General features: G+C 39.9%; 1 protein-coding gene across 3 annotated transcripts in view; it reads left to right on the top strand.

Annotated features, from left to right (window-relative positions):
- The window catches only part of BCAT1 (branched chain amino acid transaminase 1), a 137,469-nt gene that overhangs the window by 96,640 nt on the left and 15,324 nt on the right, over positions 1-25,505 (top strand). For all 3 annotated transcript variants that reach the window (XR_004059618.1, XM_010375452.2, XM_030939161.1), the window contains exons 6-10: positions 1,953-2,116; positions 10,384-10,526; positions 15,883-15,968; positions 19,601-19,741; positions 23,064-23,138. Coding sequence is in view for 2 of the 3 variants with exons in the window: in XM_010375452.2 (XP_010373754.1) it covers positions 1,953-2,116; positions 10,384-10,526; positions 15,883-15,968; positions 19,601-19,741; positions 23,064-23,138 (609 nt within the window). In the remaining variant the exon portion in view is untranslated. The remainder of the gene's footprint in view (positions 1-1,952; positions 2,117-10,383; positions 10,527-15,882; positions 15,969-19,600; positions 19,742-23,063; positions 23,139-25,505) is intronic.

Below are 25,505 nucleotides of genomic sequence, written 5' to 3'. Positions count from 1 at the left end.
TTCTTTTTTTTTTTTTTGACCACACTGAGTGGTTTCATTTCTTAACTGAGAGGTTAAATAAAAGTGCAGAGATAAGATGGTTCAGTTTCATCGTAGCTGGGAAGAAAAGCAGATGTGTAGTATGCTTAGGTTTTTCCTCCCAAACAGTGAAACCAAAAAAGGCAAATGAAGCTTTAAGGCGCTTTATCCTTTATTGGTAGGATGGTCCTCCTTGAATCTTTAGCCTCCGTTAAAGAGCAAACACAAGCTAACAATCAAAACCTGTTGTTGCTTGCTGACGGATTTCTCTGACATAGTCTTCCATCAACCGCCATAGGTTTGTTGTGGCCACCCAGGCCCTTTGGTTATCATGTTCCAATGGAATGCTAATGAAATTAGACTCCCATTTCCTAAGGTGGCATGCCTTTCAGATAGCATTGGTGTGCGCTTGTGCAAACACATTTGTTTATGCTCATTAATATTTTACCTGCCTGATTTTGGTGGTCTGAGTATTGAGCAGTGGGTGAGGGACTGTGGGGCAATGGATAGTAAGGGGAAGTTTAATTGAAGTTCAGATAAAAATATCCCTCAAGAAACATTACAAAGCCACAAAATCAGCGCAAGTTGAGTCTTTTCTATTGTAAAGATTCTCTTTCTTTTCCTGACAGATCCCCATTCCTATCCAGGTAGACCAGGCTCTAGTGGAGATTGGACACAAGTGGTTTATGTCCCGAAACTCTTAACCTAATAGTACTGCCTTTTTTTTTCACTTTGTGTGGTCTTGAATTGCTGAGGATAGCCCAGTGATAATTTCTATCTTAATATGTAGCCTTCAAAACGTTGGGTCTCTCGGTTTTCTTCCTTTATAAACAATGAACCCTAATTACTTATAACTGCTCTTGTGCTGGAGGAATTGGCATGATTTTGCATTGTGGGCTTCTGGCTTTACAGTGTTTGTGGGAAAGACGGCCTTCTATCTTTGTTATTTATAAATCATTCATTCCCTGTTTTTTTTAATGATATTGTTATTAAAAAAACTTCAGCCGAATTAAATTTAAAAGGATTTAATTGACCAAAGAGCCATTCGCAACTCGGGCAGCCTTCCCAGCCAGAGTAGGCCCTGTGGCTTCAGTGCAGCCGCGTGGTGGAAGAGGATTTATGACAGAGAAAGGAAAGTGACATACAGAAAACAGAAATGAGGTTCAGAAACAGCTGGATTGGCTATAACTCAGTGTTTGCCTTATTTGAACAGTTGGCCACATTTGATTGGCCAAAACTCAGTGATTGGCACAAAAGTAGGCTACAGTCTGTTTATAATGTCCATTTAGGTTATAGTTCATGATGTACAGAGAAACCTTTAGGCCGAGCTTAAAATAATGTAATGAGGCAGCTGTAGGCAAAACTTGATTTAACAGTGCTTATCCCTCTATTGAAGCTGTACTCTTGCTACCTGCTAGTTGATGTGGGCAGGTGTGCTAATGGCACATTCCCCTCCACCTACCACCTGCTGAAGACCCTGCCATGTCCTGAAGCAGTCACTTAGGCTGTGAAACAGAAGGATGAGTTAGAGAAGTAAATATTGTATTTTACCCCCCAAAGACTAAAACCATGTCTGGGTTCTCCCCTTTCTCAATTCCCAATCAATGCAACCTTGAAAGGTGTTATATAGATAGTGGTTGGAAATATGTCTCTCCTCCAAAACTCTACTAATGCACAAAAATGGACAAATCCAGCTTTTTTGCTTAAAATCGTAACAACTCAGAAAGCAAAGCAAAATGAAATGTATGTGCTCCATTCTCAGGATTTCCTCCTTAAAAACCATTAGGCTTTGTGTAACTCAATTTTAAAAGTATGGTAATAGTTCCTGTCATTCAATGGCTCCTTCTGGGAGACAGAAATAAATCTATTCTAGACTTTTAAGACTGGTGTCTACATTTTAAGTTACGGTTGTGTGTACTTCTACTTCATTGCAGCCTTCCCTTGGAGTCAAGAAGCCTACCAAAGCCCTGCTCTTTGTACTCTTGAGCCCAGTGGGACCTTATTTTTCAAGTGGAACCTTTAATCCAGTGTCCCTGTGGGCCAATCCCAAGTATGTAAGAGCCTGGGAAGGTGGAACTGGGGACTGCAAGATGGGAGGGTAAGTAAATCTGTGTCTCTGTCTAAAGGAAAGATCCCTTCATGACCCTTGAGTTAGAGCTATTTCACTTCAATATGAACACATTTAGTACTTTTCAAACTTTAATGTTCATTGTGTTTCATGGTTAATTTTCAGTTTAATCTTTCAGCAAGCCAGCTATAGTAGCTTTTCCTATGTAAACGCAGTATGAATTCAGTGCCGTCGCTTTTAGATGTGCTAGTTTAAAGGATAGCTGATGGCCCTTCATAAGGGAGAAACACTGGATATGATACCTAGGCAAGAACTGAAGCAAGAAATTAAAACAAGCATCACATCAGTGCTTTGGATAAACTGCCCCTGGGCACTGGTCTCTGGCTGCAGGCTAATGGCTGGCATTAAAGAGCATCTGGTCCTGAGACCTAGGCTCTCAGTTGGCTCCAGGGAGTCCTGTCTGGGGAAGGTGCCCGCCTCACTGAAGTGCTGTCTTCATTGCCACAGATTGTGACCACACCTGCTGCCAACTGGCTGCGGGACAGCTCTGCTTTGGCTCTGTCAGGCCAGTCTCATAGGCCATATGTAGCTGGCAGGGAATAAAAGAGCATTTAAAAAGTGTCGGACGATTTCAGGGGTGGACTTGGCCATGAGTTAGGAATGCCCCTATGGGTGAATGAGAATAACTGGATTAAGCAGCATGAGTTCTTGCTTTGCATGTATCAAATGGTGCTGTTCACATACCCAGGGCAGCAGCTGTCCAAAAAGGTGTCCATGGCAGTCTTGTGGGCCCTGGTAGGACATGTAGGTTCAGGAGGCAGGAGAGAGTCACATGACATGCTGCTGGGGTATTAGAGGCAATGACCACTGGATTTGACCCTTCTGTAGTCTTGCTGTATTTCCTTTTTCTTTTCTCTCCTCACCTACCCAAAGAAAAAAAGAATGGTTATAAAAGTCATCCCCACTGGCAACTTTAGCAAGTGCATTCCCTCAATGGGTAGAGAAATCCAAATGGAATGCGTTAAAACTAGGAAGCCTATTCTCTTCTGGCTTAGAACACACCTTCCTGTGTCCTAGGCTAGCCAGGTTGAAAACTCCTTTTTTTGACTCTTGATTTCTTTTTTTTACTGGTTCAAACTTCTTCGCAGAGCATGTGCCTATGTACCACTGCATACCACATATATACCATATAGAGAGAGTAAATAAACAATCTGGATGAGATGTAATAAGGAAAAAGTTTCCCTTTTTAAAATATTGCTTTCTAGCTCCCCCTACCTGTCTAGGAAAAAGATAACATGGGGACACAGAAATTGCAGGGCAATCTTTATTAACCAGTGTTTGGGCAGGTTGTAATTTATTTGTAAATGATGATTTAATGCACTGTCGCAGAATACATGATCACTGTAGGACAGTTAAAAATTAATGCTTTCAGTACAACACAGAGTGAACCCTAATATAAACTATGGACTTGTGGACCACACTAATGCAAGATGATGATAATAAGAAAAACTGAGAGGGTAGTCGGGAAGGGGTATAATAGGGAAATTCTGTTACTTTTTGCTCAATTTCTCTGTGAATCTAAAAGTGCTCTAAAAAAATAAAATCTATTATAAAATATATTTGATTCATTAGGCGCAGGTGGACTATGATCAATGGAAATTGACTTGAAATCTCTTAGGAAAGGAAGAGACTGGAGAAGAAAGTATTGAAATCATAAATTTAAAATGGCAAGAGGGAAGGTGGTAACCAAAAGGATGGGCATTTAACCTATATGCCTATCACTTCCAAAATGTCCTAGGGCTGTCTCCTATGCTTCTGACCTGGAGAAGTACAAGGGGAACAAAAGATTCCACATTTAGTATTATCCTGTTGAGTTGGCAAAGACATTTGGAGTCAACTTTAGTTGTGTGTATCATTACATCTGTAAACCTAATTAAGTCAACAATTACCCTTGAGCATTTTTTATGACAACCATAGTCAACTGGTATTTTTAAATAACTGTTGAGTCTCATAAGCTCAAGAACTTTCTGCTTTCTATCTAAGTGAATCTGAGGAAAAGAGAGAAGCTTTTTTTTTTTTTTTAATTCTGAGATTGTGCCACTATTTTGAAGGTTTTGAGGTAGCATTATCCTTCTATTTCTAAATATACACAAGTGAGAAAAGTAATACAGTTGCACACAGCTGAAGGAGAGGCCAAGTATAATGGGCCTCACCTTGGTTACAAATTAAGGTCACCTGGTAGTGTTACCCAATACTGATGCCTGGTTCTTTCCTCCAGAGATTCTGGTTTATTTGGTCTGGGGCAGAGACTGAGCATCAGGATTCTTTAGCATGCAGCCAAGCCTGAGAAGCACTGAGCTAGAGAAAGGTCTTGCACTGTAGAAACATTTTTAGTCCCAGGTGATTCCTTAGTTAATTTGGGAGGAATAAGGCTTTCTGTCGTTCTCTCTCTCTTTTTCTCTCTTGCACATGCACACGTGCACACACACACACACACAAATTATCTCTCTCTTAGTTTTTTCTTTTTTCATTGCATTCTGATTCTGCATTTAAGAGTACAAGCTTTGAAGTCAGAAAGACCTGGCTTAAAAACCTGACTGCCATAATGGTGCATAAATGTCATTATAGATTTGTCCAAATCCATAGAATGTACACCAGGAATGAACACTAATAAAAACTTTAGACTTCAGGTAATAATGGTATGTCAATGTGGTTCATTAATTGCAGCAAATGTACCACTCTGGTGTGAGGCATTGGTAATGGTAGAAACTATTCATTTGGATGGGGAGAAGGGGATACAGGAAATCTTTGTACTTTCCTTTCAGTTTTGGTGGGAACCTAAAACTGCTCTGAAAAAACTTGAAGTCTTTAAAAACAAACCAACCTACTTGCCTTGGGCATGTTACTTAACTGCTCTATGTATCAGTTTCCTCATTTATAAAGTTGAGGCAATAATACCTTGCACAGATAAAGTGAGATAATAGAAAGTGCCTAGGACAGGACTTGGCATATAGAAAGCTCTCAGCAAATGCAGTATGATAACCTAATGGTACCCTAATGGTTAAAAGCTTGGACTTAGGAGTCAAGTGTCTGGGAGTTACACACTTAACTATCTGTGAGATCTTCTACAACTGAATCCTCTCTTTCTCCAAGTCTTCCAAAGAACAATAAAGTCTAGGGTTGTTTTTAGATGACTCAGTGAAATAACGTGGTTAAGTGCTTAGTATCCAGTCTGGCAGGTATGGGTTACATATCTCTTACCTGAAATGCTTGGGATCAGATGTGTTTTGGATGTCAAATTTTGGAATATTTCTCTTTGAGCATCCCTAATCCGAAAAATTTGAAATCCAAATTGAGCATCATGTTGGCACTGAAAAGTTTCAGATTCTGGAGCATTTCGAAGTTTTGAATTAGGGATCCTCAACCTGTAGTAACCTCTCACAGTCACTGATGTTGTGGTTTTCTCACTGTCTCATTTCATTTCCTGGGCTCTCTTTATCTTAGAAGAAATCAGTTAAATTTTACATAATAGAATTTATTCTTTTGGAGGGATGTATTTAATATGTCTGTTCTCCCAGATATCTATTCTATTTAAAACTATATTGAAATGTTTTTATGTCAGTAGCTTTCTTACTTTTTCATTTTTCCGTTTCCTCCAAGAACATGTTTCTCTTATGAATATTGGCAGCACATGGGCGGGAACCCAACTATATTACCGTGGTATCAGTTATCCTGTGGCCATTAATCATATAGCTTACACCTGTGAGAGAACGTTGAGAAAATTAAAATTTGGGAGAATAAAGACCATCTAGTAGAATGTAATATATCAATCAATCAATCTAACACTAAACATAAGAAATCCTTTCCTTTTCAGTGCATTGAAATAGTCACTATCTTTAATTCTCTTTCCCTGCCCAGTGCTTCATGAAGCTGAGGAGCTATGGTTTTAATTCAGCTACACTTACTTTTCCTTCCTTTCTTCCTGCTTCCTGCCTTCCTTCCTCCCTCCCTCCCTCCCTCCCTTCCTTCCTTCCTCCCTCCCTCCCTCCCTCCCTCCCTTCCTTCCTCCCTCCCTCCCTTCCTTCCTTCCTTTTTTTTGATGGAGTGTTGCTCTGTCACCCAGGCTGGAGTGCAATGGCGTGATCTCGGCTCACTGCAATCTCCGCCTCCCGGATTCAAGCAATTCTCCAGCCTCAGCCTCCCGCATAGCTGGGACTACAGACATGCACCACCACGCCCGGCTAATTTTTTGTGTGTGTTTTTAGTAGAGACGGGTTTCACCATGTTGGCCGGGATGGTCACGGTCTCTTGACCTCGTGATCCACCTGCCTTGGCCTCCCAAAGTGCTGGGATTACAGGCGTGAGCCACCGTGCCCAGCCTAATTCAGCTACACTTTCTTTCTTTCTTTCTTTCTTTTTTTTTTTTTTTTTTTGAGACAGAGTCTCGCTCTGTAGCCCAGGCTGGAGTGCAGTGGCGCCATCTCGGCTACCTGCAAGCTCCGCCTCCCGGGTTTACGCCATTCTCCTGCCTCAACCTCCCGGGTAGCTGGGACTACAGGCGCCCGCCACCTCACCCGGCTGATTTTTTGTATTTTTAGTAGAGACGGGGTTTCACCATGTGAGCCAGGATGGTCATGATCTCCTGACCTCGTGATCCACCCGTTTCGGCCTCCCAAAGTGCTGGGATTACAGGCGTGAGCCACCACGCCCGGCTCAGCTGCGTATCAAAAGTGTGTATCCATTTGTATTTAGACGCTTCTTTGAAAGGCTAAATATTCATCTGGTAAGAATTCTCTATGTGTTTTTTAATACAGTCTGAAAGGCATTTTGTATATGAAAAATGATTTATTTTCAGGTATGGTCAAACTTCACAGTTGTGTCTATGAATGAGAAAAAATTCAAGTAAAATAGTTATTATTTTTTAGAGATGCAGTCTCGCTGTGTTGCCCAGGCTGGTCTGGAACTTCTGGCCTCAAACGATCCTCCTGCCTCGATCTCCCGAGTTACTGGGATTCCAAGCATGAGCCATCACACCCCACCAAAATAGTTATTTTTTTTAAACTTAATTTCATTAGGATATTGAATACAGACAGTCTTATGTAACTCATTTTTTGGCTTTTATTGTTATTATTTATTTTTTCCAAACAACCCAGTGAGGTATATAGAGCAGATATTTTTTTTTGCCAGATGGATTAAATGAGGCAAAGTGCAAGGGCTATACCCAGGTCTGTTAACCACGGCCTATGGTCTTTCTACTGGACGTCCCCTGCAATCTGGTTTATACTCATTATTAAAAAGCATTTATAATTTAACTCAGTTATCTATTTACTATCAATTATGAATAAGGTTTTTTGAATTTTTATGGTCATTGAACTATAGCTTCCTATCTGTTGTCTTTTTCATATTTATTTATCTATTTATATTTTTAATAGCTTCCTGTCTGTATACCAGACTTGCTTCATCTCCACATTGGCCAAGAATTTACATTTTGTCATCTGTATTTAGAAGTGTATGTTTTAAGGGTCTTTTAATGACTCTTTTTTTTTTTTTTTTTTTTTTTTTTGTGGCCGGAACAGAATCTCACTCTGTCTCCCAGGCTGGAGTGCAGTAGCACAATCTCGGCTCACTGCAACCTCCGCCTCCCCAGTTCAAGTGGTTCTCCTGCCTCAGCCTCCCGAGTAGCTGGGATTACAGGTGTGCTCCACTACACGTGGCTAATTTTTTATATTTTTGGTAGAGACGGGGGTTTCACCATGTTGGCCAGGCTGGTCTCGAACTCCTGACCTCAAGTGTTCCACCCACCTCGGCCTCCCAAAGTGCTGGGATTACAGGCATAAGCCACTGTGCCCAACCCTTTTAATGACTCTTAACATTACCTTGGTGTGAGTCAACCTCATCATGTTCCAGTTGCAATCATCATGGTATGATGTCTGTTTTCCATAGTTTACTGGAATATTTCAGTGGTTAGTCAATATTCTTTCAGTTGCAAGTCAGAAAACCAACCTGAAATGATTTTTTTTTTTTTTTTTTTTTTTTTTTTTGAGACTAGTTTTGCTCTTGTTGCCTAGGCTGGAATGCAATGGCCTGATCTCGTCTCACTGCAACCTCTACCTCCTGAGTTCAAGAGACTCTCCTGCCTCAGCCTCCAGAGTAGGTGGGATTACAGGCATGCGCCACCACGCCAGGCTAATTTTTTTGTATTTTTAGTAGAGATAGAATTTCTTCATGTTGGTGAGGCTGGTCTCGAACTGCCTACCTCAGGTGATCCACCTGTCTCGGCCTCCCCAAGTGCTGGAATTATAGGTGTGAGCCACTGCGCCCGGCCTCGAAATGATCTTAAGCAGACAAGGGATCTATTGACTTATGAAACTAGGATACTGGCAGTGGACTTGCTAGGGTTTAAAGAAATTATTTCCAAGTTTCTTGTGTCCTTTGCACATCCCCCTTTTTCTTCCCTTCTTCCTCTATCTCTGGTCAGAGCTTCTGGCTCCATGTTGGCCTAGGGCTCTGTTTCACATGCTTTCTTCTGTGAAATGTGATCATGGACACAGCCGACCCCAGGTTTACATCATACCAAGTAAGCAACTCCAGAAAGGAGAAAATACCTGTATTTCAGGTTATAGACATTAAAATGAGTCAATGTACGCAAAGGAGGAATCATGTGACTATCTTAGGTTAAATGCCCACCCTTTAATTCAGCTGCGGCAGAGCAAGATGCTATATTGTCATCAGCTGTGGTAGGGAAAGATGCTATATTATCAGTGTAAGCATATAGAAAGACCATGTTTTTATAAGAGTATGGAATATAGTGGAAAGGGAGGCTGTGCAGATGAAAACAGTAGATAAACATTAACATGAGGCTCTAATATTTAATTGTTGTTATTATTATATTATTATTTTTGAGACCGAGTCTCACTCTGTCACCCAGACTGGAGTGCAGGGTGCTATCTCGGCTCACTGCAACATTTGCCGCCCCCCACCCAAGTTCAAATGATTCTCCTGCCTCAGCCTCCCTAGTAGCTGAGATTATAGGCGTCCACCACCATGCCCAGCTAGTTCTTGTATTTGCAGTAGAGACAGGGTTTCCACAACGTTGGCCGGGCTGGTCTCAAACTCCTGACCTCAAGTGATCCGCCCATCTCGGGCTCCCAAAGTGCTGGGATTACAGACATGAGCCACTGTGCCTGGCCTCATGCTCAACTTTTATTTAGACAACAACACAGATTGTAATTTTACCAAGATGTCAAAGAGATACTCTAAGAGACCTAAAACAGGTATTTTGTGGTAGATTCCGTTAATGTAACGTAGGAGTTTTACATTACTACATTTGTAGTCGTTGTAGTTGTTTTTCATTGTTTGTTTCCGTGTATTTCTGGGGATTTCATAGTGCAATGGGGGGTCTAGAATTTATTCCTGACCCCTGACAGTCTTATGGCAGTACTTCTCAGACTTAGTTAGTTATACAGCCAGGAGTGTATGGAGGCAAGCAGCTATCACATTTATTTGAGGACTCTCATGTTTTGTCTAAAACATTCATCCCTATTTTATAATATACTCCATAATTTTCCCATATAAGTTTAGATAAAAGATATACGTTGAAAGTATTATAACACTAAGTTGTCATTCCAGAAAAATATATTTTGTTCCTTTCATTTTAAATAATCTGGGATGAATGGTGCAGGCTGAGAAAAATAAGCTTTTGAAATACTTTTTGGTCAACATCGAGACTTTTAACATCTGTCCTATCGTTAACATTTAATATTTGTCCTATCTTTTAGGGGAATTGGGCATTATGTGTTCCTTGGATACATTAAAGGGTCTTAGATAAAAGTGCGCACACTTGGTGCTCTTCTGCAGAAACTTGACAGAAGTTACTTCTCTAAACCTCGGTTTCTCATCTGAACAATGGAAATAATGATAGTGTCTACTTCGTAATATTGATGTGAGATTGAAGTAATTCATGTAAAATTGCTTGGTGTGTGGAAACATACTCGGTAACTTTTAACTGTTCTCATTAACTTGGCTATTTACCTGTGTTCTTCTATTATTACTTCTCCAGTTAAGATTTCAAGGTTTCACATTGTTCTCTCTCTGATGAATACAGTTAAATCACTTAGATTCTCTAAAGAGTTTTCCTTTAAGGTTATGCAACTGACTAGAGAGTGTATATATATTAAGAACATAATACCTTCACTACATCCACATGTGAATTAAGAACTCGAGGCTATCAGAGTGTAGAAGATGAGGGAGTAGGGATGAAGTATGTTTGTAACCTGCATATTTTCTCTTTCTTAAAGGAATTACGGATCATCTCTTTTTGCCCAGTGTGAAGCAGTGGATAATGGGTGTCAGCAGGTCCTGTGGCTCTATGGAAAGGACCATCAGATCACTGAAGTGGGAACTATGAATCTTTTTCTTTACTGGATAAATGAAGATGGAGGTAATCCGCTCAGATTTCACTCTGCGCATTTCTCAGTCATTTTCAACAGGACCAGGAAGACAAGAGCTAGAAATTTAGTACAAGGGAGTAAGTAGCACAGTCCCAGGCTAAGTAAGGACTACTGTGCTTTTGCTGCGCAAATAGACATGAGGTTTTTTGTTTGTTTGTTTTGTTTTTTGTTTTTTTTTTTTAGAAGTGGAGTATCACTGTATCACCCAGGCTGGAGTGCAATGGTGTGATCTCAGCTCACTGCAACCTCCACCTCCCTGGTTCAAGCAGTTCTGCTGCCTCAGCCTCCTAAGTAGCTGGGATTACAGGTGCCTGCCACCACACCCAGCTAATTTTTGTATTTTTTTTTTTTTAGTAGAGACGAGGTTTCACCATGTTGCCCAGGCTGGTCTTGAACTCCTGAACTGACCTCAGGTGATCCACCAGCCTTGACCTCCCAAAGTGCTGGGATTACAGGTGTGAGCCACTGCACCCAGCCGAGTTTCAATTTAAAGAAGCTCTAGAGGTTTTTCGTTTTTCGTTTTTTGTTTGTTTGTTTTTTCGCTCTAGATGTACTGATTATTGAGATATTGAGATGTCACATTAAGGGGTTTAAGTTACCATGTTTGGAAGATTTGCTTCCTTATCCCCTCTGCGGTTCCCCAGCGATTTTCCTATCTGAACACCTTGCATTTGGAGATAGGTCTCAGATCAGGTCAATGGTCATTTACCATATACTGTATATAAAGTGCTATAGTAATAAATGCAGTGTACGGATTCTACTGGAAGGATTTTGTGTACTGTCTGGCTGTAATTCTTTTAACAATTGTTGCCCTTTCTACATATTTTGAAAATGTATCACAGTCTCTCCAAATTTACTCTAGAACTCAATTTGATTAAAGAACACCATTTTAAAAGACAAATCATGTATCTTGGGATTGGATCTAGATCCTGGTTCATTCAAGACAATTTCATATATCCACTATAGAAATTGGTATTTCTCTATTATCTTTAATATCCTGACTACTCGTTACTTTTCTTTGCTGTTCTTTTTTATTAGTTGGCAGAGACCATAGGGGTTCAGTGAGGTGTTGGCAATGTGTATGATATTGAATTAAATGGCCAGTGGGGGAGAAAAACAGGCATTTATTTCTATTAGAATTTTGATAATCATACCAAATTTAGAAACATATTTTCGGACTTGTTTACATTCTTAGGTTGTTCATTTCACAGTAGCAATTATAGAGACTAGAAATATAAATGATGTTTCCAAATACTTATGAAGTCTCAGTGGTTTCAATTAAATTTTTTAAAATGCAATTTATATTTGAAAGTAGCTACAGTAGCCTTTCTTGCTCTAATGTTATTTGGCTATAAAAAGGGGAAGATGGTAATTTAGATGTGGCTGAATTCAGAGCTAAGTACTAATTTTAGTGTTAGTTGCAGAGACTAACAAGATGAATCTTACATTGCAGTCAGAGGTAGAATAAACAGAAGGTATGATGAGTACGCCTTGTCCTGGGCTTGGCCATTGGTAATCCTTGGCATAGGAAAAACCAGATACAGATCATTCTCATCCTTCCATTCCTGCTGTTTGTACTTGGCACTGTTTGAAAATAAAATTTATACTGGAATATTTATGATTTATAAATTTGAGTTACTATATGTGACATATAGCAAAAGCTATGCTTGGAAGATCGTAGCCAGCATTGACCTCTACACTGAGAAGATAATAGGCCGATTCAACTCTCCTTCCCATCTGCCCACTCTTACCCCCACCCCAAACTCCACCAAAAAACCACACAGCTCAAAACAAAAACAGTTACATCATTCAGAGGTGGTACCATCATTATTTTTATGGATGGGAGATGTCACAATTTAAGTACATTCTGAATCAGAGCTACATGATTTAACCAGAAACACCAGAAACTGTCCTGGTGGAAAATTGTTCTTTATCCAAATAATAATCATGAAACATTTCCACCATGTCTTTTAAAGGTCAGAATAGAAATGAGTGAATTTGTCTTCTGCCTCTTACAAAATATACAAGACCTTAAGAGTGTTAGTTACTATTCAGGTTATGGTTGCCTGGGATAATTTTAGTTTTAATATACTCCTTCACTTTGGGGATGTTCATCTAACAGAACAAATAAAATTCAGAATAAGGAGAAAGGAAATAGAATAAATATTTGAAGTAAGTAGAATGTTAGGAAAAACTTTTGGGCTGAAAAAAAGACATGCAATTCTGAAATAACTTTGATTTATATCATATGGTTTTAGGAAACTACAATGAAGAATGAGTTGAAAATCAGCACAATATTGATTTTCACAAACGTTACTGATAGGAGGTATAAGCAGAGTTCTTTGGTAACAGCCTGCCTTCTTTTCATGGGCGCCCACACACACTGCTCCTGTTGGTTGAGATGGCTGGTACAGGAAGGTGGATGGGGTGGTGGATAGTGTGTGTTCAAAGCACAGTGCCATGCACAGTCACTATGTGTGGCACTCAACTTGTAACCCATGGGAGTTTTGATTTCAGTAACAGCATCCATGGTGGTAAGATCACACATCATCACTCTGTTGATGAGTAATTTAACCCATACACTTGCTATTCACCATTTGAACAAAGCATTGTATCATATCCTGGACCCTGGAGATACCCTGAAAAATAAGACCCAGTCCTCGTGGTTGAGTTCACAGTCACTTTGGGAAAACAACCATGGCAGTGAGTCTCGGTTTTGCTCAGACCACATCACGAGTCTTCTCAGACACATCAGGCCTGAATGCGGACTCGACTTGGAGCGCTCTTCCTCAGATGTCTGTGCCGCTTGCTCTCAGACATCCTCCAAATCTTTGCTTACAAATCCCATTCTCAGTCCGGCTTTCCTTGAGCTCTTAATCAAAATCATAAACTCCCTTTCCCATTTCTCCCCAGCATTCTCCATTGCTTTTCCTTCTTTATTTCCCCCTCTGTAGTCTAACATACTGTCAACACAATAAATGTTTAGCTGTGTCTATTAGAAGGTAAGCAGGGAGATACGTCAGTTTTGTTCACTGCTGTATTCATAGAGCTTGAAACAGTAAACAGCACTCAATATGTATTTGTAGAATAAATGGCTAATTGTGCTGATGGTGTTTAGGGTACTTATGCAGACCTACATTCCTGGTTTCCATTAGTGTTTGACTTTGGGAAGTCACAGATGAATCCTGCTGTTATTGCTTCTAAATTCCTCATCTCCTAAAAATGATTTCTTTGTCAAAAACAAGCTGCATTTGTAGGTTCTGTTTTCCTCATGTTGGGCAATCTGGAGTGAGTTCTGGCTCTTGTAAGTATGTTTGTGGTTGCAGAGGAAAATGAATATTTCTCACCCAAATGTTGTCATGTCATCATCTCTGTCTGGCAACCAGAGAAGCAGATGTTCTGTTCCTTGACCTCAGGCTAGTGGTTACAGTTCTGGGTGTTAAATATGTTTCACAAAACAGCACTTGCACATGCGGGGCTGCTGTTTTCATTTAACTTGATGTAGTCTCAGAACTCAGCAAGCTTTAGGAAAGGTCCGGTTTGGGGGCACTGAAAGTGTGTGTGTGTGTGCGCGTACATACATATACACACACAAATAGATCCATACATTTATGTGTCTAGTTGGCTAGCTATTGCAAAACACATGTTTATTTTGAGATCATCAACACTTCTAAACACGACAAAGAGTAGCCCTAAGAACATTGCCAAGAACAAATTTTCTCCTTTCCAGAAAGCAATTTTCAGCAGATGATTTTCAGAAACAAAATTCAAAAAAGCCATACTGCTGTATCCTAGCAAAGATAACTTATTCATTTATTTTTTACGCAAAAACATTTATTATATACACTCTGGGCTAGGCACAATGCCCGATTTTGAGGATAGAAGGATGAAGATAGAGTTTGGTATTCCAGATAGAGCTTGACTGTTGGACATGTCTGATGTAACCCCAGTGGAGTGGGCAAGCCCAGAACCACCGTGTACTGAAGGAGAGGGTGCTGGCTTCAGTGTCAGCACTCACTAGATTCAGACTCCTGGGTGTCAGAGGTGGGGAGGAAAGGGAGATACTGAGTGCCAGAGGGGACTGTAAGGAGAGCTTGTGCAGCTGATGGATCACACATGATGCCTGTGGACAACTGTCCTCCTAGACCTCACAGTAGTTAGGGATCTCTGCAGTCATCTCACAGTAGGGCAGCAGCTCAGCTTTGGAGTTTTGTTTCTCGAATGTCTTCTTTTTTAGCCATATACATGCTTGAGGTCACTCTGATGAGCACATTACATTTGAATCTCAGAGGGCGAAGGCAGCATCTCCACACTTGTTGCTGATGCTCCACCAGGTTTGAAAAATCACTAAAGATAGACTCTCAGGCTGGGCATAGTGGCTCACGCTTGTAATCCCAGCACTTTGGGAAGCTGAGGTGGGCAGATCATCTGAGGTCAGGAGTTCGAGACCAGCCTGATCAATGTGGTGAAACCCCATCTCTACTAAAAATACAAAAATTAGCCGGGCATAGTGGTGCATGCCTGTAATCCCAGCTACTCAGGAGGCTGAGGCGGGAGAATCACTTAAACCTGGGAGGCAGAGGTTGCATTGAGCTGAGATGGCGCCACTGCACTCCAGCCTGGGTAACAAGAGCGAAACTCCACCAAAAAAAAAAAAAAAAAAAAAAAATTAGACTTTCCAAGGGCGGCGTGGAAGCAGAGACAAGCTTGAGTAGGCACGCACACTTCTTGGTGATAGCCTCCTCAGTAGCATTCTTGGAAGGTTTAGTAATGACCAGTTTTTCTGAGTAGGATCCTATCTACATTATTCTAGTTACTAACCACCTTTCATCTGCTAAGGTAAATTTTCACTTCAGAATGTTCCTCTTAAGACCAGGTAATAACTCTTACTGTTTGTTGGTGGAAAACCATCTCATTGTTTTACTGGTTAAGGGTAAACTGAAGATGATTAGATAACTTTCCCTCCCTCCCTCCCTCCCTCCCTCCCTCCCTCCCTCCCTCCCTCCCTCCCCTCCCTCCCTCCCTCCCTCCCTCCCCTCCCTCCCTCCCTCCCTCCCTCACTCCTTCCTTTCTTCCTTCCTTCCTTCCTTCCTTCCTTCCTTCCTTCCTTCCTTCCTTCCTTCCTTCCTTCCTTCCTTCCTTCCTTCCTTCCTTCCTTCCTTCCTTTTTTTTTAAATAAGGGTCTACCTGAAGTGTGAACTGATTTGGGAAATTTGACCATGCAGAACAGTAACATTTTCATGATGTTTGTTACTACCAAATTGTGATTTTTTTTTTAATGGCTATTGATAATAAGGCATGCCTAATGTAGTAAAAGTTTGAAAAATCCCAATTTCTGATTGACAGAAGAAGAACTGGCAACTCCTCCGCTAGATGGCATCATTCTTCCAGGAGTGACAAGGCGGTGCATTCTGGACCTGGCACATCAGTGGGTGGGTGCCTTTGATATGAACAACTTTTGTAAGCCTGAAATAAAAAATAATCAAAATAAGCCCAGCCAAGTGTTGAAATAATATCCTGTGGTTCCAACCAATGTTATCTAATCTTTAAATTCTAACATGAATGAAAAGTGTTCTTCTAGAAGGACTTTCTTGGCAAGACTATTAAAATAAGTATTCTTGTTAGTGAGGGCAGAGAGAAACCAGTGTAGCAAGATGTCATGGTGGTGAAGTATTCTAGTAGTAGTCTCAGTCTACCAGGTATCTCCTACCAACTTTTATCTGGTTCATACTTGGTGTGCCTCCATCCAGCCAGTCCTTCTCAAGTCTGTGTTGCTTCCAAATGGCAAGAGATTTTTCCTTTTCTTTATTTATACCAGTATAACCGTGCTTGTCATAGAAATGAAATAATTTCACTGACATATAAATGTTTACTAACATAACATTATTGGTTTGGCTGCCTTCTTTTTCTCTCTGTCCTACCCCCATCCTCCAAATTTCATATACATACCTATTTTAAAATCAGAACATGCAAGCAAATGTAAAGCTGTTTTCAGTAGACTTTCAAATTCGTGTGACACAGGCAAGCATATTAAACAATTTGGTGGACCGGGTGCAGTGGTTCATGCATGTAGTTCTAGCACTTTGGGAGGCCAAGGCAGGAGGATCACTTGAGCCCAGGAATTTGAGACCAGCCTGGGCAACATAGTAAGACCCCGAATCTACAAAAAAATAAAAAAAATTAGCTGAACATGGTGGAACATGCCTGTCATCCCAGCTACTTAGGGGGGCTGAGGTGGGAGGATGGCGTAAGATCAGGAGGTCAAGGTTGCAGTGAGCTATGATCAAGCTACTACACTACAGCCTGAATGACAGGGTGAGACTATGTCTCTAAAAACAAATAAATAAATAAAATAAAATTTAAAAAGATTTGGTTTTGGAAATGACATAACGTATTCAAGACAAATTATTGAATGAATTGGGTGTCTGGTAAAGGTTCTTGGAAGGAACTTTTGACCCAGGTGTTAAAATGGTCTCCAAAGAACATGAAAAGACTTTGAGCTTACTATGGTCAAAGAGTACTAGTAGTAACAGGACAAATGTTTAGAAACACACATGTTATCTAGGATCATACTAGCATGGTTTCTCTGGAAAAGACTTTGAAAATAGATGAAATGTGCTATAAATAATTCTACAAAACCCTGAAGTAGACAAGACCCAACTGCTACATGCTGGCTGGCACATTGGGCATGGCATTTACAAACTGTTGGTATAATTTCAAACAGCTTGCCCTGTCCTAAATATGTTTGCAATTGGAAAGATATTTTTGAAGCTCAGTAATTTTTGTTTTATTAAAGAAAAATATCAAGCAAGTACAGAAGGTTTGATGACAAGTTGCAAGTGGAAATACTTTCCCACACTAATGATTCGCTAGCATGAAAAATAGGTTATTATGGAGGAAATTTTTTCTTGACTTCATAGCTGTAATTTATTTTAAAAAGCTATTTTAAAACATGAGACGTGAAATGCCAAGAGGCATGTAGGGGGTCACCACTACTTGCCAGATAGGGGAAATTGTCCAAAGATAAGTAAGGGTGAGCAGAGTAAAAATAATTCTGCTTATTTATAAAAGAGTTTTCTTTTTCAGGACACAGAACTCAGCTTGTTTTCGATTAATCTGGCTGATTTTCTGCAGTTTATTTACCTTTGAACAACGTAATTGCAATTGTAGACTGAGAGAAATTGAAACTTTCAAAGAGCCATATTTCTATTGCAGACGTATTTTCCTGCCCTTCCAAATCTACTTACAGCATGATGAGTTCTTCTTTTAAATATTCAAATATTTTGAATATTTTCAAAATATTTTGAACATTTCCAAGAGCTTTGATTTTCATTTTTATCTCTTGTGGGTTTATAAATTTAAAAAATACTCATCTTATTTTTTTAAACCTCTCTATTTTTTGTTGCCCTTTATTCAAATAACTTGTTGACAAACTGTGAAATTGAACCACTGAGGTAAAAGAATGAGAATTAAGCAGACAGTTTAAACAGATAGCTTAAAAGAATCAAGATTTTTCTTTTTCCCATTTCCTATCCTTGAGCAAAGAATATATTCAGACACTTTGGCAGAAGTCAGTGAGGTTATACCACTAATTCCGTGATGAAAATCAACCGAATGTGATACTGAAAGAGAATTGTCACTGTAAAGTCAACTGTTAGTCATATTAGGAAAAAAATACACACAATACAATTTCTCAAGTAAAGTCCAAATATACATTCAATGTTTAAAAATCATGAGTATTTCAGATATTTGAACTCAGTCTGTTCTTTATTCCGTAAAAGACATAGGTAAGCCGTCCACAGGGGCTCACAACTATAATCTCAGCACTTTGGGAGGCTGAGGTGGGAAGATCACATGAGCCCAGCCTGGGCAACATAGGGAGACCCCCATCTCTACAAAATAAAATATAAAAAATAAAAGCTAGTTGGGCATGGCAGCACACACCTGTGGTCCCAGTTACTCAGGAGACTGAGACAGGAGGATCACTTGGGCCTGGGAGGTCGAGGCTGCAGTGAGCCAAGATTATGCCACTGCATTCCAGCCTGGGTGATAGGGCAAGACCCCATCTCAAAAAAAAACAAAAAACAAAAAACAAAACAAAACAAAAAACCAAGGTAGAAAGGGTACCAGATTTGGAGCCAATCAGATCAGACCTGGGTTCAAATTGAGTTTCTGTCATTTACTTGCTTTGTGGCCCTGGAGATGCCCTTCAACCTCCTTGAACCTTAGTTTCCTCATCTGTAAAATGGGGATGATAGTACTTACCCTAAAATTATAGAACTTGGCATAATACTGGGTGCTTGATAAATGGTAGCTATAATTATTAATATTACATAATACATTGTTCTCCTTTATGGTAAAGTAGGGTTTAAGACACTGATTTTGTTTTGTTTTGTTTGTTTTATGTTTTTGAGACAGAGTCTCGCTCTGTTACCCAGGCTAGAGAGCAGTGGCATGATCTTGGTTCACTGCAACCTCTGCCTCCTGGGTTCAGCGATTCTCCTGCCTTAGCCTCCTGAGTAACTGGGATTACAGGCACCTGCCACCACGCCTGGCTAATTTTTGTATTTTTAGTAGAGACAGGGTTTCACCAGGTTGGCCAGGCTGATCTCAAACTCCTGACCTCAAGTAATCCGCTTGCCTCAGCCTCCCAAACTGCAGAGATTACAGGCGTGAGCCACCGCGCCCAGCCTAAGACACTGTTAGCATAGAGCATGCATCAAGCAGCTCTTGGGATGCATCAATTTTGTAAGACTTTATACAAGTTAAAAAATAAGAAGGCAAAAAAGGAGGCATATGTTAAAGTATACCATGTGTCTTGTGATAATCTTATATTTTATATTCTGATAATCTCGTATGTAAATCTGTGACCTTGAAGTAGGTTCCTTAGCACCTCAATGTGTTCACTGATAAGATGGTGTGCCCCTTCCAGCTTTCCCTTGAAGGATGGTTATGACCTTGTCTAAGTGCAATCAGAATGTTAAGCAGAACTGTAAGTATTGGCAATTGTTTTGCATGCCTTTTCCTTTAAAATATACTTGTTATTTTTTTATATTCCGTGCAGGGTGAATTTAAGGTGTCAGAGAGATACCTCACCATGGATGACTTGACAACTGCCCTGGAGGGGAACAGAGTGAGGGAGATGTTTGGCTCTGGTACAGCCTGTGTTGTTTGCCCGGTTTCTGATATACTGTTTAAAGGCGAGGTACGACAAGGATTTCCTCACTTCCTATCATTTCCAGTCACATTAAATTACATTTAATTTAAGTGTATGAATAAAATTGCATTTGGACCCAGACCCAAGGTGCAATAGTTTTGTCGTCGTTGTTGTTTTTCTTTGTTGTAAAGAGAGGGAGTCTTGCTATGTTGCCCAGGCTGGAGTGCAGTGGCTATTCACTGGTGTGATCATAGCTCACTGCAGCCTCAAACTCATGGGCTCAAGCAATCCTTCTGCTTCAGTCTCCTGAGTTGCTGAGGTTACAGGAGTGCACCACTGCACTCTGCTAGGTTTTTTGTTGTTGTTGTTTAACTTGGCATTACCAAAAAAAATAACTGGGATAATTTATCCAGATGAAACTGTATTAGCATATATCTACTATGTTTCCAGTGATTTCATGTAAGCCCAAACATAGTGGGAAGTTAGTTTTGTCCTTGGACACGTGTAATATCTGTCTTACCTAAATGTCGGGATTGGAGCTATGCCGATAGTCTTCTACCCTTCTCTTTTTCTTCCTACCAGTGCACTAAGGAAGGCTCTATAGATAGTTACATTTCAGTTTCTGGTTAACAAAAGTACTTCAAAACTACTGGATTAGAAATGGTAAATAGTTATGGAAAGTGTATTTGAATGGTCAATTCCTTGATTTTTTATTATTAATGCTGTTATTGTTAATAATAAGTAGACCACTTTACAAGAATTATTTATTGGCAAACCTGGTGCATTTACTAAAATCTTACAAAAGGAATTTGAGGATTTGGTAGGAAGAAATATTCTCCTCTTAGTAAATTAGTCTGATTTTATATGAGCCATACTTTTGTTTTCTTGTCAAATTGTTTTGCTTTCCACTTTATAACAAAGCTCCAGTACTTATGATTAACATTGGCATCTAACTTTATAACTTAAAAGCTTGTAAGTATTATTCTTATAATGTGAACCGGCTTAAGTTATTCGTATTACAGTGGATCCTTGAACAACACAGAGGTTAGGGGTGTCAACCCCCATACAGTTGAAAAATCCACATATAACTTTTTGTTTTTTTTAAGACAGGGTCTTTCTCTGTCACCCATGCTGGAGTGCAAGGGCACAATCTCGGCTCACTGCAACCTCCGCCTCCCAAGCTCAAGCAATCCTCCCACCTCAGCCTCCCAAGTAGTTGGGACCACAGGTGTGCACCACCACACCTGGCTAATTTTAGTATTTTTTGTAGAGACGGGGTTTCAAGATGTTGCACAGGCTGGTCTCAAACTCTTGAGTTCAAGTTATCCACCTGCCTTGGCCTCCCAAAGTACTGGCATTACAGGCGTGAGTCACCATGCCCTGCCCACATAAAACTTTTGACTCCCCAAAAACTTAACTACTAGTAGCCTACTGTTGACCAGAAGCCTTATCAATAACAAAAACAGTCGATTGGCACATATTTTGTGTATTATATATGTTATATATGTATTCTTACAATAAAGTAAGTTAAGAAAATCATGGGGAAGGGAAAATATGTTTAATATTCATTATGTGGAAGTGGATCATCATGAAGGTCTTCATCCTCATTGTCTATCATGTTGAGTAGGCTGAGGAGGAGGAGGCATTGGTCTTACTGTTTTAGGAGTGGCAGAGGCAGAAGAGAGTCCATGTATAAGTGAACTTGTGTAGTTCAAACCCATGTTGTTCAAGTGTCAACCGTAAATGCAAATTCTACTGGTTTTCAAATTTTACTTTACAGTTATTTTCCCTCAACTAATTGGAGTTTTACTCAACTCCTCTGACTTTAATGGTGGCTGCTTCATTTGTTGAGGTTTTAGAACTTGCTTTTAAGGGATTGCTCTTGACATAATTGCATCTACACATTGACTATTTCATGAGAGAAGAATTATTCTGTGAAGGGGTGGCCTGCCCCTCCACACCTGTGGGTGTTTCTCGTTAGGTGGAATGAGAGACTTGAGAAAAGAAATAAGACACAGAGACAAAGTATAGAGAAAGAAAAGCGGGGCCCAGGGGACCGGCGCTCAGCTTACAGAGGACCCACACCGGCACCGGTCTCTGAGTTCCCTTAGTATTTATTGATAATTATCTCTACCATCAAAAAGATAAAGGAGTGGCAGGACAATAGGATCATTGTAGGGAGGAAATCAGCAGTAAGACATATGAACAAAAATCCCTGTGACATTAATAAGTTTAAAGGAAAATGCTGTGCCTTGAGATGCATATGCAAACTCTCCTTAAACCTTTTAGCAGCATTGCTCCAGCAAGTCCCACCTTATTCCTAAAGGCGGTTTTCTCCTTGCTCAGTAAACAAAGCACACAATGGGTTTTACACCGAGATGTTCCATTGCCCAGGGACGGGCAGGATTTTTAACCAGCAAGCTGCCTTCAGGTACTTGTTTAACAAAGACACATCCTGCACAGCACAGTATCCATTAAGCCTTGAGTCACCACAGCACATGTCTCTTGCAAGGACAAGGTTGGGAGTAGGGTCACAGATTAACAGCATCTCAAATACAGAACCAAATGGAGTCTCTTATGTCTACTTCCTTCTATAGAGACACGGTAACAGGCTGATCTTTCTTTCTTTTCCCCACAATTCTGTTTTATGTCAATACTTACATTGATAATAATGCTACTGTTTAATATCTTGCTATGGTAGCATCAAGGTAATGTGATCAATCCACTGAAGTTGTCATTAGGCCAGAGTTTTTTTTAAGTTTAATTCTTATTTCACTTCTAGAAATAAGAAGTTTATAAAGTTTAGCATAATTTTAATGGTCCTGGCTTAGGAAGCATTTACAGCCAAAAAGTATATCTAATTATCCTGTTATACTAAAGGGTATAACATGAAAAGTGTTTGAGAGCACAAACTATCTCCTAAAATCAAACTATCAAAACCTGCAAGCCAGCAAGGCATGAGTAGGCATGACTCAGATACAAATTAGAAGCATGAAATCTCTTTCAGCCACGCATTTAATCATGCTATCCAATATTGTGGAGGTAGTGGCCCCTGGAAGTTTAGCTTGGGCCAGAGATGGGTATAGAAGCCCCTTTTATGAAGTCATAGACTCACGTTAATTTATGCTCCCAGAATGACTTGCATTAAATTTTGGCAAATTATCTTTGAGTTCTCATTCCTGCCAGAGAGTTAATATCTAGAAGACAATCATTCATCCTCACAGATTCTCAGAATCTTGGAAGAGGTAGAGTTCTTTAAGTTTAGCCACTATTTTAGGTACAGAATTTAGCAGAATTGCTTAAGTGTCTTATCTGTTGTCACCATATACATGAATACCCTCAAATTATCTCGTTTCCCTTTCTTTTGTAGACAATACACATTCCGACTATGGAGAATGGTCCTAAGCTGGCAAGCCGCATCTTGAGCAAATTAACTGATATCCAGGTAAAGATTTCTTTTCTTTTCTTTTCTTTTTTCTTTTGTTTTATTTTATTTTCTTTCTTTTCCTCTCTTCTCTTTTCTTTTCATGTCACCTTATTTCTGTCAGAGCTTACAACTAAATTATATTTCAATGAAGAGGAGTAAATATTACAATTCGAGATCAATAAGTTAAATTTAAGGAAGATATTCCCAACACAATATGTGGGCATGAGCAAAGCAGAAGTGGGAAAGAAGATGTATGCTTTAAAAAAAGAAAGAAAATATTGTTCAGGACTCCACATTACTCAACATTAAAAAATAGATGTAAATTTTGGTAACATTTAAAAATCCCATTAAGAAGTATAACATAACTTTTGTTAAAAAAAAAACAAAAGGAAGAAAAAAATTGAAAGTAGAAGAAATTTCAGGAAGAAAATTACAGTGCATGTGATTCCAACACTGAGATATAATCACTGTTAATTTTTGCTGTATTTGTATTTTTGAGATGGAGTCTCACTCTTGTTGCCCAGGCTGGAGTACTAGTGGCATGATCTTGGCTCACTGCAACCTCTGCCTCCCGGGTTCAAGCAATTCTCCTGCCTCAGCCTCCCGAGTAGCTGGGATTATAGGTGTGCACCACCACGCCCAGCTAATTTTTGTGTTTTTAGTAAAGAAGGGATTTCATCATGTTGGCCAGGCGGGTCTCGAACTCCTGACCTAAGGTAATCCACCTGCCTTGGCCTCTTAGAGTGTTGGGATTACAGGCGTGAGCCACTGTGCCCTGCCAATTTTTGATGTCTTAACCTTCAATAATTTGTAAGCATTTATATACTTTATTTATTTATTTATTTATTTATTTTTGAGACAAAGTCTCGCTGTGTCATCCAGGCTGGAGTACAGTGGCATGATCTCAGCTCACTGCAACCTCCACCTCCTGGGTTCAAGCAATTTTTCTGCCTCAGCCTCCTGAGTAGCTGGGATTACAGGTCTCAATGCCACCATTCCCGGCAAATTTTTGTATTTTTAATAGAGATGAGGTTTTGCCTTATTGGCCAGGCTGGTCTTGAACTCTTGACCTCAGGTGATCCACCCGCCTCGGCTTCCCAAAGTGCTGGGATTACAGCCATGAGCCACCATGCCCAGCCAGTATACTTTTAGATAGTTACTGTTTCCTAACAAAATGGGATCATATTGTACATAATTTTGTTACATGTTTTTTCACTTAATAAATGCTTTGCTTTTTTATATCAATAAGTAGTTTTCTCCAACACAATTTATAAAGTTTAATTGAATTCCATTGTATAGATATACCATAATGTTTTTAAAAAATTATTATTGAACATTTACTGTTGGCAATGTTTATTTTTCACTATTATGAACAGTACATCTTCGATTATTTCCTGAGGATAAATCTCTGGGATCAAAGGGTATTCATGTCTATTTTTTCATACTGCTAACTTTGTTTTGCCTGTCTTTTGTCTGAGCAACAACCTACAGTAATGTCTCATCAGGCTGTTAAGTAGACATGCTAAATACCAGATAACACTGGGCTACTTGGAAAAGAGATTATTCTGTAATTTGCAAGCATTTCACCAGTTAGAGGATTCTGTTGAACCCAGTTACTATCCTTGTCAATTAGTAAAAATATCTAAGAGGGCCTGAGACTTACATTGAAAAGTAAGACAAAGTTTGGTCATTTGAGTGATGTCAGATGGCACTGAGTCATGAAACTAAGCGAAACTTAAAGGTGGTTGAGAATGCAACAGACCTCCAGAGAGCAACGGAGGTCCTTGGGTAGTGATAAAAATGGCATTTCTGGCTGGGCGCAGTGGCTCACACCTATAATCCCAACACTCTGGGAGGCCGAGGTAGGAGGATCACTTGAGGCCAGGTGTTCAAGACTAGCTTAGGCAACATAGTGAGAAACTTCCCCTAAAAGAATGGAAATAAAATAAAAATAAAAAATTTAAAAGAGTGCTTAAAAGGCAGTTTTAAAAGAGACTTACTCAGCAAGTTTTCCACCAAATTTACAGTATTAAAAAGAAAGAATGATTGTGTGTTTTTGTTTCTGTGTTTTTTTTTTTTTTTTTGAGATAGAATCTTACACAATCTCAGATCACTGCAGCCCCTCCCTCCTAGGTTCAAGTGATTCTCATGCCTCAGCCTTCCATGTAGCTGGGATTACAGGTGTGCACCACCATGCCTGGCTAAATTTTGTATTTTTAGTAGAGTCGAGGTTTTGCTATGTTGGCCAGGCTGGTCTCAAACTCCTAGCTTCAAGTGATTTGCCCACCTTGGCCTCCCAAAGTGCTGAGATTATAGACATGAGCCACCGCACCTGGCCTTGATTGTGGTTTTTTAATCAATGAACTGCCATACTTCTGCTCTCCA

The sequence above is a fragment of the Rhinopithecus roxellana genome, chromosome 10 (assembly GCF_007565055.1).
Source record: "Rhinopithecus roxellana isolate Shanxi Qingling chromosome 10, ASM756505v1, whole genome shotgun sequence".
Taxonomy (NCBI): domain Eukaryota; kingdom Metazoa; phylum Chordata; class Mammalia; order Primates; family Cercopithecidae; genus Rhinopithecus; species Rhinopithecus roxellana.
The sequence above is the reverse complement of the archived record's forward strand: the minus strand, read 5'-3'. Positions and strand labels throughout refer to the sequence as shown.